Here is an 18,084-nt window from a genome sequence, read left to right as displayed (position 1 = left end):
GCTGGCGTTAGGTCACGGTCAAGCATGAGGCGTGCCCACCTTGTCAGGGAGGGCACAGAGCGTGAGCAGCCACAGAGCTCTCTGGTCTCCTGTGGGCTATCACCCTGTGGTTATTGTAAACTCAGTTGAGATTCACTTAAGAGCGTTGTCAATTACATTGTGTGTACGTGTGTGTAGGTGTGTGGATGCCAAGGCATGCCTGTGGGATTCAGAGGACAACCTTGGGGGTTCCTAGGGGTCAAACTCGGGTTCCTGCTCTTGGCGGAATACCTCTTTTCCCTCTGAGCCATCTCCTCCATCCCGCACACTCTAAACGTACTCCTCGATGAGTCAGAGTGGCCAATGAGCAGGGCTCCGCAGCCCCCGTGCCTTTAGAGAACTGCTTTTACTGACTTCTGCTTTGCTGCGGCCCCTTTGCCAACATGGAAGAGAACAGAGGCTCAGTGCCCATTTTCTAGCTGGCTATCACGGAGGACATTTGTGCCTCTATGTAGTAACATATTTCTCTGGATTTTTAGGTAATTTTAATTTTTCTCTTGTGTCACTTACTAAGTTTCCCAAACCTAGCTCAGATCCCCTGTGCCTGCCAGCTCCACCTCAGCGCCAGCCTCCCGCAGTGCCTGAAGGACTGCTCCTCCTACCCCCTCTTTGTGCTCAGGTCACTGGCTGCCCACTAAAACAAGTGGAGGAAGTGCTGATGGGACCTTTGAGGTCCTGTATGAGCCAGGCTCAACCTAAACCCCTGATTCACCTCTGCCTTTTTCTTCTTCTGATCCAGCCACCCCGAGTCACCCTGTGACAGTCATGGTCTCAGCTGTGATCTGAGTACCAGCTACCAGTGTAGACACCTGTCATCCTCACAGGTGACACATGTGTGCATAGATTCCATCCTGCAAAGACCTCCACTCCAGGATGTGTGGTTCAGACCTGAGCAGCCACTGGGCTGATTTCTCATGAGCCAGGACCTCAGCTCGGATAACCTGCAGGGCCTCATCTGGGGCCGGAAGTTATAGTGTCGTAAGAGTGACCCGGGGCACTGCTGTCCTTGCACACATTCTCAGGCACACCCCCGTCAATTACCACCAGCTTCTCAAACACCAGCTCAGCTGTGTGGCAGGCCTACCCTGGCCTCTGACCTAGAATACTAACCCCATTGGGGAGATCTGAAGAATCTGCGACTGGCCCCATCTGCCCAGGCTCATGAGCAGGTCAACAGGCTCGGCCGGTTCCGGAAAGTTCTTCCTGTTCCGGAACTCAGAATAAAGAGGAAGAGGAGGCAAGAGAATAGGAAAATAGAATTCTTGGCTCATCCGTGAGTAAGCCAGGAGCAGGCTTCTAGCAGTCGTAGAGGGCTGCCGATATTGGAGGCAGGATGGTAATGGGTGGAGACAGAAGGTGGCTAGAGACCCATTTCCAGAGGAAAGCTCCCCTTCCACTATGGGGGCCTGGATAACAGCTGCTCAGAAAGGATCTGAGTGAGCAAGCCGCGCACAGTAACAGGCTCGGCCGAGCTGAAGTGGTGTCAGCTATGACATAAGGAGTATGGGGAGTCTCAGACATTATCACTTGCGCAGTCAAGGCCAGATTCCTTGGACAACTGCAAGATGCCGCACAAACTGACTCTGGCTTTAGCTGTGCTCCTCTCATCATGCTCAGCTGTACAGCCCTGCAAGTCTGGCCATAAGACATACTGTAATGAGGCTCCAAGCCCCTTTCAGTGTGTCCCTCAGAGAGCAGCCCAGACCTGTGAGCACCTGAGGTCCTTGGCGTGTGGAGCATTTGTGCCACCAGTAAGCCTGTAAGAAGCTCCAGGTGGAGTACCTGGCCTGAGGCATCCTTAAGGACTACCCCACCACCACCACCAGGAATCCTCAATGGCTCAGAAAAATGTTGTGTTGTATACAAATATGTGGCCTTTAAAATGAATGAGTGACATCCTCCCAGATTCCCCAGGAGAAAGCCTGTCTCTGCCCTCTCCAGGGCAGCTGGTGTCTTCTGTTGGCTTGGGTGGGATAGCCGTTCATTTATACAGACAAACTGAGTCTTGCCAAGTACTGAGGTACATCCTTGCAATGCAAGCACCCAGGAGGTTGAGGATAGAAGATTGCTAGTGCAAGGCTAGCCTGGGCTATATAATATGACTTTGTCAGTACAACCCAAGCTAAAACTCACTGAGGCCCTGAGGAGGTTTAAATGAGGCAGGCAGGTCATCCTTGCCCTAATGGTACCAAATTGCATCACAGTTGCACAGAAAATCAGACAGCCACTGCATTCCTATCCTGAGGGCTGAATGGGCGCAGCAATAGACATACATCCCGCAACTTGGAGAAGAAGCAGGATAGTCTAGGAAGACAAATCCCACCAAAGGATTTCCATGAGTCGAACATGCCCTTTAAGAAGCATCAGCACAGAGGAACTTCACAGGATGCTAAAGGGGGGATTTCAGAGAGGTGTCTGTGCTTATCAGGCACGAAGCATAGTTGAAGTTAATCTTACCCAGCCTGGATGTAACATTTGGGAACCTTGATTTCACTCTCCCCTACTTGACCCATTTTCTGTGTTGCAGGGACTTTTGACCCGTAACTCAAGTGCAGCCACCTGGCCATCTATCCCTTTCTGATTCCTTGGCATCACAGAGAAGTCCAAGTAATGGTTCTAGAAGGATCAGAAGAGTGAATGAGGGCTTGACTAAGCAACACCCTCCCAGCCCCCATGGACCGGGGCTGTAAAAGAAACGTGATAACACAGCTTCCTCACCCAAGCCAAGTAGGATAATGTGGTTAGTAACTACAGGTCTGGGGGCCTGGCTGTTCTACATGGAATCAAATTTTGCATCTCTTGGGCCCGACCTTCTCACTCTTAAAGCTAGATCAAAACTAATGCCAGCTCTCAGGGCTGCTGTACAGACGAAGCTAGGCCCTGCAGAGAGCTAAGAACAGTGAGTGTCAGACCGAGGCCAACATGTCATCTCTAGGCTTTGGGGCAGTCCTTAGTCCTAGTCCTTAGCAAACCCCAGGCAAGTGGGTAGGGATAATGATGAGCCACAGTTTATGACACAAACCACAGAGGCTTGCGGCAAATGGGCAGCTTACTACAGGACTAAACAAAGCCTTCTCCTCTCACTCATACAGTTGCTGTAGAAAGGCTCTTTGCTAAGTGGGAGCCAGTGACCAAGCCCTATCAAGCTACCTCACTCAAGGCAGAGGTACCGAGATGTGTCCTCGAGGTCTCGTTGTGTACATGCTCCAGGGCCCCGTGACCTCAGGATCAGCAGTCTCGATGCTGGCCCTCAATTCTCCTGGTCCTTCTCGGCCTCCACAAGCCCACCTACTGGGCAGCCAGAAAAAAAAGGCCATGCCCCAGAATGAGCTCTGGGATAGTGGCCACATCTGATCTTCAGATTTTTTAATTACATCCATCTACTCTGTGGGAGAGAGATCGATTCACATTCCACCGTGCACACGTGGAAGTCAGAGGACAACGTGAGGAAGTTGATTCTCCGCATCCGCCATGTGCAGCTTGGGAATCAAATTCAGGTCACTGGGCTGTGGCAAGTGCCTTTCCCATCTGGGATACTCGTTGGCCTGATCTTTGCATTTTTTTTTCCCCTTCAAAAAAATTTACTGTGACTATATGTAACATTCTCAACAATAAAAAATATTTTCAAGAAAAAAAAGAAAGCTTTATCTGAAGTGAGAAGTGAGGGGATGGGCCCAGAAGTAAGGAAGCCAACTGAGGTATATGTTTACTTAACAAATAAAGTTTGGTTTTTGTTTTTTTTTTTTTCCCAGATGAACTCAGGTAAAATTGATAAACAAGCCAGGCTTGAGCGAGGGAGGTCACTTTGCATACCTGTATAATCTCTACCCATGGTAGGATCTCCTCACTTGTGATTCATTCCCACAAATGACAAGCACTAAAATAACGGGGCCTGCCGTAAACACGTTTAATGCATCAGTAAGCAGTTTTGTGTTGTGCCTTTCTGGGTTCTAAGTCATGCCTGGTACGAAGGACCTCCAAGAAAGAGGAATGTTTCAGGAAATGAGCTGCAAATAATATGCCCAGTTAGCCCAGGTTGGCCCGTCCCTCCTGCCATCCTTACTTTTGAAATAGGGAGCTGAACTGGAGGATGTGAGCGGAAGCCAGCACACCCAGCACGTTGTCCACATTCATCTCCACCTCCTTCACGTAGAGGTTCTTCAGGGCCATGGCGAAGGCTAGGAGGCAGCAGCAGAGGGGGCCGTTAGTGCGGGCTCTGTGTGCCCACCCACGGGCCTCGCTACTCCTGCAGCCAGGAGGGGGTGGAGATCTTGAAGGAAAGGTGAACAGTGCTGACGTGGGCACAGACCATACCTGGGCAGGTGACCACCTTGGGAAGCTGAGGATGAAGGTCAGGAAAGCTGATCTCCACTATAAAGCTCCTCCTTTGAGCCTGCCTTTAGAGTCTGTGTGTGTGTCAGAAAACCACAAGGCCAGCGTGCTCCCTAGGTCTCCCCTAACCTGGGGTCCATGGCCCCACAGGACTGTGCCTGCTTGAATCTGTAATGAGCGCTATGTCCAGGCAGGTGTTCTTTTTCTCTAGATCCAGGATATAGAGCTTTAATGATAGGTTTTCCCTGGAGTCTGAGACCATCAGAAAAGGCCAGGCACTCCTGGGAGGAGCCAGGATGAGTTAATGATTTAGGAACGAGACTGCCAGGTTACAGATCAGATGGACTTGGCCTCCTCTGAATGTAATGTGTTCCGAGAGAGTGTTGCTAAGCTGTTTCATTGTGCTCTGAGGCCCTCCAGCCGTACCTGGGCTCCAGAGCATTCACTCCTGACCTACCCACTCACAGACCTGTGCCATCACAGCATGTCACGCATGCTGTGTTCACACGCATGACTGATTGGGAAAGCTGGGGAAAGGTTGAACACTCTGCAGGAACCTCCTACCACTTCTGGAAGCCAGCCAGTGGTGGGTAGTGGGGAGGGAGCAGGTCATGTGCTGTTTGGAAAGAAGGCTAGGCCCATGGGTACCCCCGTACCTACAGGTGTGAGCTCTGTAAGGAAGCTCCGTTTCCCTCCAGGTTTGAGAAGCCTGCATTTCCTTCCTTTCCTGTATCTTGTCCTCTGACGAGTGGCTGCATTGATCTTAAGCAATGATCTGCCTTCTATTTTTCCTAGTGTCCTAGCCCTCTTGATACTTCTTTCTCTGCACTGTTCATCATCATGTGTGTGTGGGTGCATGCGTGTGTGTGTGTGTGTGTATGAAGGTCTTCTCAATCACTCATCACATTTATTTTTTGAGGCAGGGTCTCTCGCTGAACCTAGATGTTGTCAATTTAGTAAGCTAGCTGGCCAGTGATCAGGGATTGCCTCTGTCTGCCTGCCCGACCCCATCCAGCACTTGTGTTACAGATGTGCATGCATCTGGCTTTTCCTTGTGTCCTGGAGTGCTGAACTCAGGTCCTTATGCTCAGGCAGCTGGCTCAATACTGACTGAGACATCTCCCCAGTCCCAGCTCAGTATTCTTGAGGAGCAGCATGTATCAATTGCCCGCTGTGTTCTGCTGTTCATTTTTGTCTCGGGGAGGACCACTCAATGGACTTCTCAGAACATGAAGGTGGGTTACGTTACCAACTCTGGTGACTGCCGGGTCATTGATCTTCAAGGAAATGATGATCTTCTTTAAATGGGACCTTTCTTTGATCTTCCCAGGTAGCTGACCTAGAGGAGAAAAAGCAGCCCAGAGATAAAGAATAGGGCCCTGCCACCCTGTGCACAGCTGGATCTTGGCACATGTCATCTGTATTTAGTCTGATTGTTTGCTGGGTGCACATTAAAGGTGATGACTTATCGTAAGACAGCTGAAGCCTCAGAGGAAATGTCAAAGTTCAGAAGGCTGAGAGATTCCTGGGTCACTCTCTAGTTTCCCCCAACGATCATAGTGTTGCCAAAATGGGAGCCTGAAGCCTGCATCACACTGGGTATGTCTGCTAAGTCTCTGCCTCTCTCTCCATCCCTCATCCCTCTCCCCACCCACACATCTAGCCTGTGAGCAGTTTGAGGGCAAAGTGGGCCTCAACGAATGGTTTTGGTTCCTGGGCTCTGTGGGTGGAGCGAGCTGCAAGTAGGAACACAAGTAGTAGTAGCAGCTGGGTCAGAGTGAGAGATAGACACAGCAGGCTCAAACTTCCCTCCAGGTTAGGCCACCAACACCCAGACAGACAGGAAACTAGCCACACTCCCGAGGTCTGTGGAAATCAAGGCGGCTGGAGCGTGCTTAGCAGAAGAGGCTTTTCCTCTGGATTTCATCCTAAACGATGAACACCAGCTCCCAGTTCAGCTGCCTCTGATGTTAGGTGGAAAGAAGATGAGCAGCCATGTGAAGGCTTAGGAACCTACAGAACTCAGCTCTCCAGCGCTCTTCCAGAAGCCTTCTCTGTGCCACCTACAGGACAGCACCCACACATTCCCAAGAAGACCGAAGCCATGAATGTGAGATCAGTGTACAGCCTTGGGGCAGAGGCTCTGCTTATTTCTAAGTGCTTAGAGAGGATGGTGACTCTTTCATGGGACATCCTGGAAATGTATGTCCTGGCACTTATCAGTGTGTGAGCAGTGACAGCCATGGACAGAGTTCTCATCCCTGCACCCTCTAGCATCAGCTAGGCCTTGTCACTAGCAGGGGTCTTGGATTAGAGGGAGGACTTAGTGTTTTCCTTTTAGTGATGCTGTTCTGGAGCCATCAAAGATAACACGAGCACTGCCCCTCTCTTTCCCACTGCAGGATCTTTCTTTCAGGCGTACTCCCTCTCTAAGTCACCAGGGCCTCCATCGACAGCTCTGTCAGGGATCTGACCTGAGCTCTGGGAAGACAGAGGAGTGCAGCCCTGTTCTAGAGGACATGGGGAAACTGCTTACACACAGCAAACACATACCAAGAAGGGGCTCAGGCCTCCATGCTTCTGAGGGGAGTCACAGCAGCTCCACGCCATGTCATATCCTAGCAGGTAGGAGAGTGCACTCCAGGCTCAGGGAAGGGCAGTGACTGGGGGCTCTGGCTGCCTGGCTGGCTCCAGAACAGCAAGGCATTGCTTCCATGAGCTGGAAATGCAATACCACTTTGACCAGCATGCCGGCTGGCTTTGGGGACCGTGGCTTTTCCATGTCATGTGCTTATGAATCAGTCTGGAGTGGGGCCAGGCTGGCATTGTAACTGGAGAAGACACATGGACCAGGAAAGAGGAGGCCCAAAGTGGTTAGGATGTCAAGAGGAGAGAATAAAAGAAGTGACCTGAATTCTTTTTGGAAGGAGGTAAGTTGAGAAAAAGAATGTCAGGGAAGGGAACAGAAGGAAAAACACATGTGTAAACTTCTGGCCAGCGTGAACAGGGCAATCAGTCATGGATTTCAGAACTATGCTTTCCTTCCAGAAAGTTCTTCAGGAGATTCAACATAGCCCATCTTGTCTACCCTAAGTAGGTAGAATCTATGTCTCACGAGGCTGGGTAAGACGTGTTGATGACAAAGACAATATTGTAGACTCATTGAGTACTTGCTGTGTGCCAGATATTGTTCTAGAACCCCACATCTATTACCCCCTCTAAGCTTCAAAGTCACCCAGCGAGAACTATCATCTCACTTCATGGCTGAAGAAGCAGTTTTGACACATGGTGAGCTCACACTGCAGAGCAGGATTTGTCGCTAACGGGGATGACCATGTGCCAAGCGAGGTTCCCTGAATCCCAAGGGTATCTGCAGCTCCAGCCGAAGGTCCCCTGGGAGCTTACCTTTCAGAATCTTTTCCAGAACCCTCGGGGTGTTTTTTGTGCTCTGTACCAGGGATGTCAAGTAAAGCTTGGCCAAGGTCTCAGACTGAAAAATCTGGGTGTGATGGAGTTGCCACTGGAATCCGAGGCACTCAAGAATCACATCTGAGGAGAGAAAACAATGCTGAGTCACAGTTCAAGAACACTTCTGCCTGAAGATGTATGGCCTCTCTGCAATGGCTGCACTTATTCAGCAGACAATGAGGGCAAGTGGCTTCCCAGGGCCTTAGCATAGTGTGGGTTCAAGTACTTGCTGGCTTTGAGGGGGACTACAAGTTATGACAATCGCCATTCCTAGTGCCGCTGACAAAGTTGTAGATTTCTAAGGCACACGAGCTTCGCTCTACCTCAGGGGCTTGGAAATGGCTCAGAAGGACCTTTAGGGACCCTCTTGGGTGGACTCTCTTGAGGGGCTTTATATTGGACTAAGACAGCACTTGAAAGGAAGCCCTTTGCAAACTCTGGCCTGCATCTGCCATAGATGATTAAGAAGAGGCCTTGATAAGAGGGCAGGTGAATGATGCAAGGATGCCAAGCCAAGGTGAGGTGTGAAGGGAGTCAGGGAGGGTCTCTGAATGACTCAATTCTTACTGTTGGCACAGAGCTCAGGGAGAAGCTGCTGAACAGGACAGTGATTCCAAGCTACCCATGCTCTAGAGAGCCATTCTGTTTCTAGGCAAAAAAAAAAAAAAAAAAAAAAAAAAAAAATATCGACTGTGTGACTTAGGTTCCCTGTCTCTTTTTCTTGGTATGGTCATTCACCAACTTAAGATATTGTTTCATGTTGAAGTTAAGAAACTGAATTTGCATGTTAAATCTTGGATGACCTCGGGCACTGTTTATGCTTGGTTAGAAAAAAAAGTTCCCTATATGTGGGGTGATTATAGAAAGGAACAGAATTACAGATCTCATAGTCTCCCTCTCTGGACATCAGTCTCAACTTTGAAGATGGCCATTACATGGCAGACATCACTAATCAATCCCGGTATTCTTTCTCTCCACTACAAGAAGATCTCAGACTGCTTTTCTAGGTCCATTATAAATGGCAGATGAGAAGAAATTATTAGCTTTCCCTTGGAAAAGAGGCTATCTTTGATCTTAGGCAACCATTCTGTGAGGTTTAACCCCAAAGAGCTTCTTTAAAAGTCTGACTTAGGAGGAGAGGTGTGGTTCAGTGGTAGAGTGCATGCCTGTCATATATGAGGGCTCAGATTCAATCTTCAGCATAACAAAAATGTAAAAATAAAAATAAAAAAGACCCACCGCAATCTTCCCAGTTCCCTCACCTGGCTCAATGGACCTTTTTCCTATTCTGATTTATGCTCCTACCACAGAAAAGTCCTTTGTGGCAACTGTCAAGCTGGATGTCAGTCATGACTGGCTGAACCCCAAAGGGACAAAGACGCAGTTTCCCTGTACCTCAAAGCTATGTTTACACTTCTCTAATGGCTACTTATTGGTATTAGTGGGTTTGTCTTTACTGTGCCCATTGTCACAAGCATATGTGTGTGGGGGGGGGTATGGTTCCACTCATCACAAACAGAAGAATGTTTATAGGCACCTGTTTCATGTTAGATGCTATGTAGTTCACAGGACAGCTATCTGCCCATGGCTTGGTCCCTTCCAAAGGGACCATAGGAGGCCCACGAAGTCAGCATAGTTCCCGTTGAACCCTCTGGTGACAACTCACCTGGTTCCCCGATTTGTTTGCCACTGTTTGTGATATTCTGAGCGAAAAGCTTTTGGAGCTTTGAAATGCAAAATCTTGAGGGAAAACAAACAGAAGACCTAGCAGTTAATATTAAATCATTTTTGCTAACTGTAACAGTTATGATGGGTGTTAGTAACAGGCTCTGTATGTCTTAACTCATTTGAGGCAAGAGTTGGAGAAAGAAGGACAATGGCCTCAAACCTTAAATTTCTGCAGATAGGACCCAGGTGGATATGTAGCTCCATATAGCTATTTTTGGCTCTATTGTTAGTTTTACTGTATGACCCGGGGTACCTGTTACTTCTTCCTGATATGATTACTGTTAGTCACCAACTTTATGAGTTTCTCATGGCAGGGTTCAGAAACCGGGCCACAACCTATCCTATCGTATAATTTACTAAAACATCAATTCCTGTACATCTATCCCCACAACATCCATCCTCACACCATGTATCATTTGAATATCCCCACATCATCTATTCCTGCAGCGTCCATCCCTCAACAACCATCATTATAGTATCCCTACGTCATCTAGCCTTAGAGCACGCATCTCTAAAACAGCACCTTGCTACATCTCTCTCTCTGATAGTTTCCTCAACTCTCAACCTGGCTAACCCGAAATGCTGAGCCCTGTGTCTGTTAAGAATGGCTTACCAAGGCTACCCTGACCTGTGGAATGACACTTCATTGGAAAGTCTTTAAAACAATGGCACACAATAGGTGCTCAATAAATACCTTCTGGAGAAGAGCATTGAATGTTCTTTTCTAGGATATTAAGTGTAATCACCTGGACACCTGCATTTTAAGACATCTGAAAATTGACCCTATAGTCTACCCCAAACTCTGCCCTGTTCTTCCAGCTAAGTTGCTGTGTCAGGAAATGCGCTCCCGGGTCCAAGCCAGTCAACTGAGCATTGTCACATCTGATCACTGGCCTCCATCTGGTAAAATGTTCTTTTCAATCTGCTCATGCGTCTTTGTCTTCATTACTCAACTTCTGTCCAGGCTACTTCTTGTCTCCCAACCACTGCCAGCCTCCCAGCCTCTATCATGTCCTCTCCTTGGACTCACACCCCACACAACATACAGAACTGGCCTTGTCTCCCCTGCTGGGGACCCACCACAGTGTCATCATAGGCTCCCTGACAAAGCTGCAAGCTCCCACCTTAACAGACTGATGCCTCCCGCTCTGGCTGTAGCTCTAGCTTCCTGAATGCAGTTCCTACACACTCAGGTCCCTAAAATTATGCACTGGGTTCTCCTGCTTCTCTCCTGGAGCTCTTATTACTTCTCAAGGAAAAGTGTCATTGCACTTTCTCTGTGCCAGCCCCCTCCTGGCCCCACACATACCCCAAGACTGTCCCACTAAAACGCCTGCACTGTCTACTGGCTGCCTGTTCTACCCTGTGTCTTCTACACAACAGACCAGGTGTGTGTTTACTGCTGTGGCCCTGGCACAAGTCACTGTATCAGTGTTCAGTCAATGTCCACTGAGTCCACGAGCATGAATAACAGCTGTGATAATGCTTTTCACAGACACTATGTACTCCACACACAGAGTGTGGAAATAAACTAAAACCTGAGTCACAGATTCAGTTAGAAGACGATTATCCCAAGAAAGCCAACCAGCCAGGGGACACTTGTAGACCACATCTGGTCTGTGTAACCTTGTGTCCACTTGGGAATGCTGTTTCCAAGTGATTCAGAAGGCCTCGTGAGCCAGGTGTATGGAGGCGGTTTGGGCGGGAGCCTGTTTCTGGAATAATAGTGACAGCATGCCACCCTTTCCAAGACAGAGATGGCTGCAAATGACTCAACCTCAGGAAGGCACTGGGAGCCTGAGTTGTTTACCCAGCAGGAGTAATGGACTGAACCCAGGCACCCTCACACCCTCCTTCAGTCACTTAGGTGACATGTCTGAGAAGAGCTGGCTGGGCAGGGTTAAGAGTTCAGATCATCACCTTAAATGGAAGCGATGGGTTTTGGAAAATACATGGCACTGTCCATGAGCTCAACCTGCCTCACAAACATCCCCGTTGCCAGCCAAGCCAGGGGATGCCAGAGGACAAAATGGCACAACTGCCTCTCCTGGGCATGATGGCTATTTACCGCACAGCCCTGTAGACCTCAAGATACAGGCTCACTGTAGTATCCTGGTAGAGTCTATGGTACAAACAGCATCTCTTCGTTCACCAGGAAGAAAAACAGCCAGTGAAGATGTGGCAGAGGGCAGTGGTATTGTGTGCCTAGGCTGGTGCTTGCTCCCAATGTTTCTCTGTGGATGTATAGGTGTCCTGCAATAAGCCACTTATGGGCATGTTGGCTTGGTGCTTCATGTTGGGCGCCAAGGACTTCAATCTGACTGACTGGGTTCCAGTCCGTCCATTTCCTTCCGCATGACCTCGGGACCTGCCCCTTGATTCTCAGAGCTTTTCTCTATAAAACAAAGATGCCTGGGCAGAGGAGAAGGCTGGGTAGCTCAGGGGACTACCTACACTTGGCTGATGTTTGCTCTTTTGTTTCTCCTATAACTCAGCTCCTATGTCCCTAATATCCCTCTCCCAAAACTGTACTCTGATAAACTATCAAGGGGTCTCCTGTTGACATCTACACCTCTTTGCAAGACCTTTCTGACCTTGATACAGACTTGTCACTGCAGTGACAGGATGTAAGGAGAGCATCAGCCAGGGTCACCAGCCAGGGATCAGGAAGGGCCCTGAGATCATTTTCTACCACGCCTGGATCCTTACATAAAGGGCTCTTCCTTTAAGTCTAGCCTGGGCAGCACCTCCCCTATGCTGCCTCTTTGGGTAAGTGGCAGTGTGTACCCATCTGTGCCAGGACTCCCCCAAGACAGCTTGGCTTCTTTTTATTCCCTGTGTCTGTTCAAGGCTTTCCCATGAATAATGTGATAAGAGAACATATTCAATTTACATATAAGAAGCTACAGGTGTATGAAAGGTGTCGACGCTTGGGTGTCACTCAGCCCCCAACTCCACTCTGCACTCTAGGCAAAGCCATATCCAGAACCCCACACAGAATCTAGAGGTGAGCAGCCTCGGAGGCCCTCATGCCTGGGAAACCCACAGACCCAGCAAGCAGAGCTGGGCAGACCTGTCCAAGGCACGGTGATAGACGCAAAATAAGTGGGAGCTGAGTGACCCTGGACGGGATATGTTTACCACAGTTTGATCTTGCTTCTGTCAAAGCTGACAGTGACCCCATGTAGGAGAAGCCAAAATTACAACACAAGAGGCAAGTTGGAGAACTGTATGCTTTGGGAGACGTGTGTGCTACAGAGTACAAATTCCAGGTACTCCCCCACACACTGGCCTTCGAACATGACATCAGAAAGTCTCCTGGTGTCTAAAGGCACATGGTATTACTAAGAATATGTGTGCATATATATATAAACACATATATATGTATATATATATATATATATATATTTTTTTTTTTTTTTTGGTTTTTTGAGACAGGGTTTTTCTGTGTAGCCTTGACTATCTTGGACTCACTTGGTAGACAAGGCTGACCTCGAACTCACAAATATCCATCTGCCTCTGCCTCCCAGAGTGCTAGGATTACGGGTGTGTGCCACTGCCCCCAGCATATTAAGTATTTCTAATATATAGCCTGATTTAATGCACCAGATTTAATCATCCATTGAGTTTTCAAGGGAGTTTCCATCATCACCATTTCACATATGAGTAAAGTGAAGTTTAGTGAGGTTTAGCCACTGGCTATAAAGGTCATGTTTGGCCAGTCACTCAGCAAATATGGAACCAGCAGAACTTCCATGCCAGGATATGGATGATCTCTATGGGGCAGTACCTGGACTTAGCCATGAACTCATGAGACAGGCACTGCCGGTTCAGAGATTAGTAGCATCAAGCCAGGGTGGAAACACCAGGAAGTGAAGGGGCCCTTTCTGCAATAAGGTTCATTGCTGTGTCCTCTGGACAGGCTGAACTCAGTATTTGGAAAACTGATGGTCTAGCCTGAGGCCAAGGCTACTTACTAAGGGAGGGAATGGGAATAATAGTCTGGGTGGAAATGGGAATTCATGAAAAATGTCCAAACACTTAGCCATGGAGCTTTCTCAAGAGATCAACTTGGTCCCTGGATGGTGAAGTTAGAATCTTGTGAGGGTCTGAAGCTCATATATACAGGAAAAGTTGCTCTTCTGTCACCATCGACGCTGTCAGAGCAAGGAGTCACTTGGGACCTGTCCATTCCTATGCATGGACCTCAAGTGAAGCTTCCTTATAGACTTGTGTCTGGCAATCCCAAACCATCTTGTCAGCATGGTCTGGTCATTAAGCACCCCCCCCTTTGGGGGCTGCCGTTCTCTGTCACGGGTTTTCGACCCTCCCTACCTGTCTGGGTTCTTCAGAGCTTCATCAAGGTCTAGGTTCAAAGCATTGCAGGTCTGGGAGAGTGCCAGCAGGTCTCCGGGGAATTGCTCTTGGGGAAAGCGCCACCGGTTGGTTGTGCCAACAATCTGGCGTTCTTGCCGAGTCTTGTGGTGCTTTATCAGGGAGAGAGAGACCTTTAACTTCACCCACGTGCCAGCTTTTCCAGACTTCACAGCACAAAGAAAAGCAATGCAAACTTTAAGCTGCCAGTGAATTCTCAGACCCGGCTAGTGTCTATCACAGAGTACCTTTTCAAGGGAAGGGTGCTGCCTGTGTTCTGTGGTTCAGACTATATAGTAATTAGAATCTAGGGTCTGGAACAAGGGCTTCCAGGGGATAATTGTTTTTTTTTGTTTTGTTTTATTTTGCTTGTTTGTTTGGAAGGTAGCTAAGAAAACAGTATTATGCTTCCAGTACTGTTCTTTGAATACGTAGCCTAAAATCATCTTGAGAGATACTATGGACAGAGAGTTTTCTCTTTGATAAAATACATAATACAAGAGTTGCCATCTTATTTATTTATGGTATACAGCTCAGTGGCATTTAGTAATCCACAATCTTATGCAACCATCACCTCTACCCAGCTCCAGAATATCTTCATCACCCACCAAAGGACCCTGTATCCATCAGGCTCCCCATCCATCCCCCTCTCCCCTGGTGACCTCTGGTGACCGCTGCTGACCACTAAAAGCTTGGCTCACTCTGGATATCCTAAGCGTAGACTGTCACAGTGTCTGACTCCGTTCAGTTGGCATGTTTTCAAGGTTCACCCACATACCAGCACTTCCTTCCATTGCAAGGCTGAGGGATATCGCATTGTGTGATGATGCCACAGTTTGTTTATCCTTTCATCACTTGATGACATCTGAGCTGTTCCTGCCTCTAGCTGTTATGAATCATGCTTCCAGGAATATCCATACGGTCTCCTTAACGGAAGAGAACACCAGGGATCCAACTCCCAGACTGATGACTCAGACACACAGCAAGAAAAACTCACCAGGAGGGATCCATAGGAATGGAAGCCATCATTCCTAAGCCATTTAGGCACTAAGAGGATAGTGGAGACACGGGATGTGGGATCTGAGTTCAATTTCTGTTATTGTCACTTACTGATTGGCAACTCTGGGCAAGTGTCACTTAACCTTTTGAGTCCCTCAGACATCCTTCAAAACGGGAATTAGCTTCAATGGCAATGGTGACAAAGATGATGACTGTGGTGATAGTTGTGGTGACGGTGGCAATCGTAGTAGTTGCGGCGGTGATGGTGGTGATGATAATGGTGATGACAGTGGTAGTAATTATGATGACAGTAGTGTTGGTGCTAATGGTAGCTACGGGGGTAAAAGTGATGTTGGTAATGACATTAGTGAGGATGATGCGTCAATAGTGAGATGGTAGTGATGGCGATGACAATGATAGTGATGACACTGGTAATGGTGGTGGCAGCAGTAACATTAATGGTGACAAGGATGGTGACCATGATGGTACCACCTTATTTTTAGAGTTATTAAGAGGATAGAATGAAACGGTTCCGGAAATGTGTCTTAGCACATTGCCTAGCTAGGTGACTGTAAGCTGCGGGTTGAGTTTAGTGTGGTCAAGCTATGGACTGAGTTTAGGTTCTGAGCACAAGCAAGGGCCGGCTCAGCAGTGGGGCTGCTGCCTGCTTTCTGAGCTGTGCTGCCTGGACTAGCCCTTCCCAGCAGCAATCTAAACGCTTGAGGCCCTCAGTGGTGCTGCGTGCCCTGGCCCTTGTGAAAACATGGGATTCCCATTGTAACCCCATGCTGCTTGCCTTCCCGTGGCATGTGTGTGCATGTGTGTGCGTGTGTGTGTGTGTGTGTGTGTGTACATGCCTGTGTGCATGAGCACCTGTGTGTGGTCAGAGCTTGACACTGGGTGTCTTTCTTTATTGCCCTTTTAGTTTCTGAACTAAAGAGTTTCAGAGGCTTTTAGGGCTCTCTGAACCCAGAGCTCATCAATTCAGCAAGAATAGCTGTGTAGCAAGCCCCAGGATGCTCCTGTCTTTTCCCATCCCCGGCACTGGGATGCTCCACCCACACTCAGGTTTTCTATGGGTGCTGTGGGATCAAACTCAAATCCTCAGTCTCTCATGGTAAGTGCTTCACTGACTGAGCCACTGTGAGTGGAAGTTTCCCTAGAAAGAAACTTCTCTGAGGCTGATTAATCGATGAGGATGTCAATGACGTGGAATGTTACAGGCCCAGAGCCTAATGACGGTTTATCCTGGGTTACCATCAGTCCCCTTACTAAACGTGCCTCTGTGTGTGACAACACATCCTTGTAACTATCAAGTGAAACAGTTTTGCAATATATTAACAACCTAAAACCTCAAGGTGCCATCAGGTGACACCCCTACCTGCTGCCGAAAGTCCCCCCAACCCCATGTTGCTGTGGCCTATCCACCTGACGCGCCCACCAGTGCACCGGACAGTGTGCTGGCTTGTAACTTCCTGTGTTCTGTCAGTAGAACATGTCACGAAGGTGTTGCCATGTTAGAAAATGAAACCCAGAGGAACCTGAATCTGTGTTCCTGAGCCAACATCACTTCTATTTGGCTCCAGAATAAACTACCCCTCACCCACTTCTCAGCGAGAATTGTGGGGTTTTGCATTGACAGCCATCTCCCCAGCCCTGCCACCGCCTGCCTTATTGCAAAAGGATCCACTTACAGGATTCAACATTTTCATGGATGATAGCGGAGATGACAGGAGGAAAGGGACAAGCACCTGGAAGACAAAGACCTAAAATCAGGCAAGTCTCCACAGCATCGCGTCAGAATGTTATACAGCAGAGTGGCCTAAACAATCCAAGTCTTGCCACGAAGGAATCACGAGAAAGCCTCAAACTTGTATGATGCAGCAAAGCCAGAGGGGATTGAGGATTTTAGTTAGTGTGTTCTGTGGTTGGAGGCAGGGCCTCATGCTACACAAAAGCTCTAGCAGGGAGCTGCACCCACAGGCCTGGGTTCTAAGAGGGACCTCCATGCCTAGATCTATGCTATCGCTTCGGAAAAGCAGCTCCGTGGGAGCAGGAAGGTAAGGCTTCTCACATTGTCAAGAGGACGACGATCAACAGCTGGCTGCAGGTAGGGCGAGCACATAATTCCTTACTTGGATCGGGAGCCTAAAGGGGTGACTTCACCAGCTAGCCCCCAACAGTGGGCAGAGCCAGGGCTGTGCCGGGGCCTGGTGGATTTAAAGGCTATGAAAGCGGACCGACAAAAGCACCCATTCTCCTGCTGGTTCCGAATGAATCAGGGCGTTTTGGTTACAAGCATCAGACACCAATCTGATTAATGGTGTGCCATAACAGTTCTAGGGAGAGGAGGGCAGGACTGACTGAAAGGTGCTCACGGGACAAGGACGCTCAGGCTTCCCAGGGAGACCAGGAATCCAGACAGGGACCCAGGTGAATTCAGGAATCCAGACAGGGAGCATGAAGGGCTGGTTTGCCAGAGGCTCCCGTGAGGATGAATCAGTTCCCCACGCTCCATCTCCATGAGGTTCTGCTCAAGCACACACACACACATGCACACTCCCCATACATCTCACACACACATACACACCACACACACACACACACACACACACACACCACACACATACCACACACACACACACACAAACCACATACACACACACACACATATACCACATATCACATACACACCCCCACATACACCACACACACACACATTTCTATTCATGGCTGGGTTCCCACGTGTCTGTCCCACCCCCACAGAATACACAGCTGCTTCTCTGACCTGTTTTTCACACTGAAGTCAAAATGACCTCAACCTCTCTAGCTAAAACGCTTGTCTGCTCTCCACTCTCCCAGACAAAAGCTCCGAGTCTTCAGTGTAGCCCAGAGGTATCTAAGGAGAGGAGAGGGATCCGGGCAGACTTCATGCAGAGCTGCTCAGCACATGAAGAAATGCTCCTGCTGGGCCCTCCTCCACACAGAAGACTCAGTTCAGCTCAGAGACAGCCACCAAGCTTCCGTTTCTCTTACTCAAGGGTCTTACTAGCTGGCCTTGAACCCCAGGGCTATCTCAATGGCTCTGAAATGTATGGTGAGCTTTAGTTGTTGCTTCTTGGGTCCTCTGGTGAGGAAGCTGTC

The 18,084-nt window shown here is 48.7% G+C and overlaps 1 protein-coding gene across 1 annotated transcript in view; it reads right to left on the bottom strand.

Moving 5' to 3' along the window:
- Btbd16 (BTB domain containing 16) overlaps positions 1 to 16,652 on the bottom strand; it is a 43,666-nt gene extending 27,014 nt beyond the window's left edge. The window contains exons 1-6 of the mRNA XM_021653195.2: positions 16,581 to 16,652; positions 13,903 to 14,045; positions 9,506 to 9,579; positions 7,777 to 7,920; positions 5,621 to 5,710; positions 4,103 to 4,217 (exon numbers count right to left, since the gene is read on the bottom strand). Coding sequence (XP_021508870.1) covers positions 4,103 to 4,217; positions 5,621 to 5,710; positions 7,777 to 7,920; positions 9,506 to 9,579; positions 13,903 to 14,045; positions 16,581 to 16,652 — 638 coding nt within the window. The remainder of the gene's footprint in view (positions 1 to 4,102; positions 4,218 to 5,620; positions 5,711 to 7,776; positions 7,921 to 9,505; positions 9,580 to 13,902; positions 14,046 to 16,580) is intronic.
- Positions 16,653 to 18,084: the final 1,432 nt, after the last annotated feature.

Source organism: Meriones unguiculatus, chromosome 1 (assembly GCF_030254825.1).
Source record: "Meriones unguiculatus strain TT.TT164.6M chromosome 1, Bangor_MerUng_6.1, whole genome shotgun sequence".
NCBI lineage: Eukaryota > Metazoa > Chordata > Mammalia > Rodentia > Muridae > Meriones > Meriones unguiculatus.
This window is presented reverse-complemented; position numbering and strand designations above follow the sequence as displayed.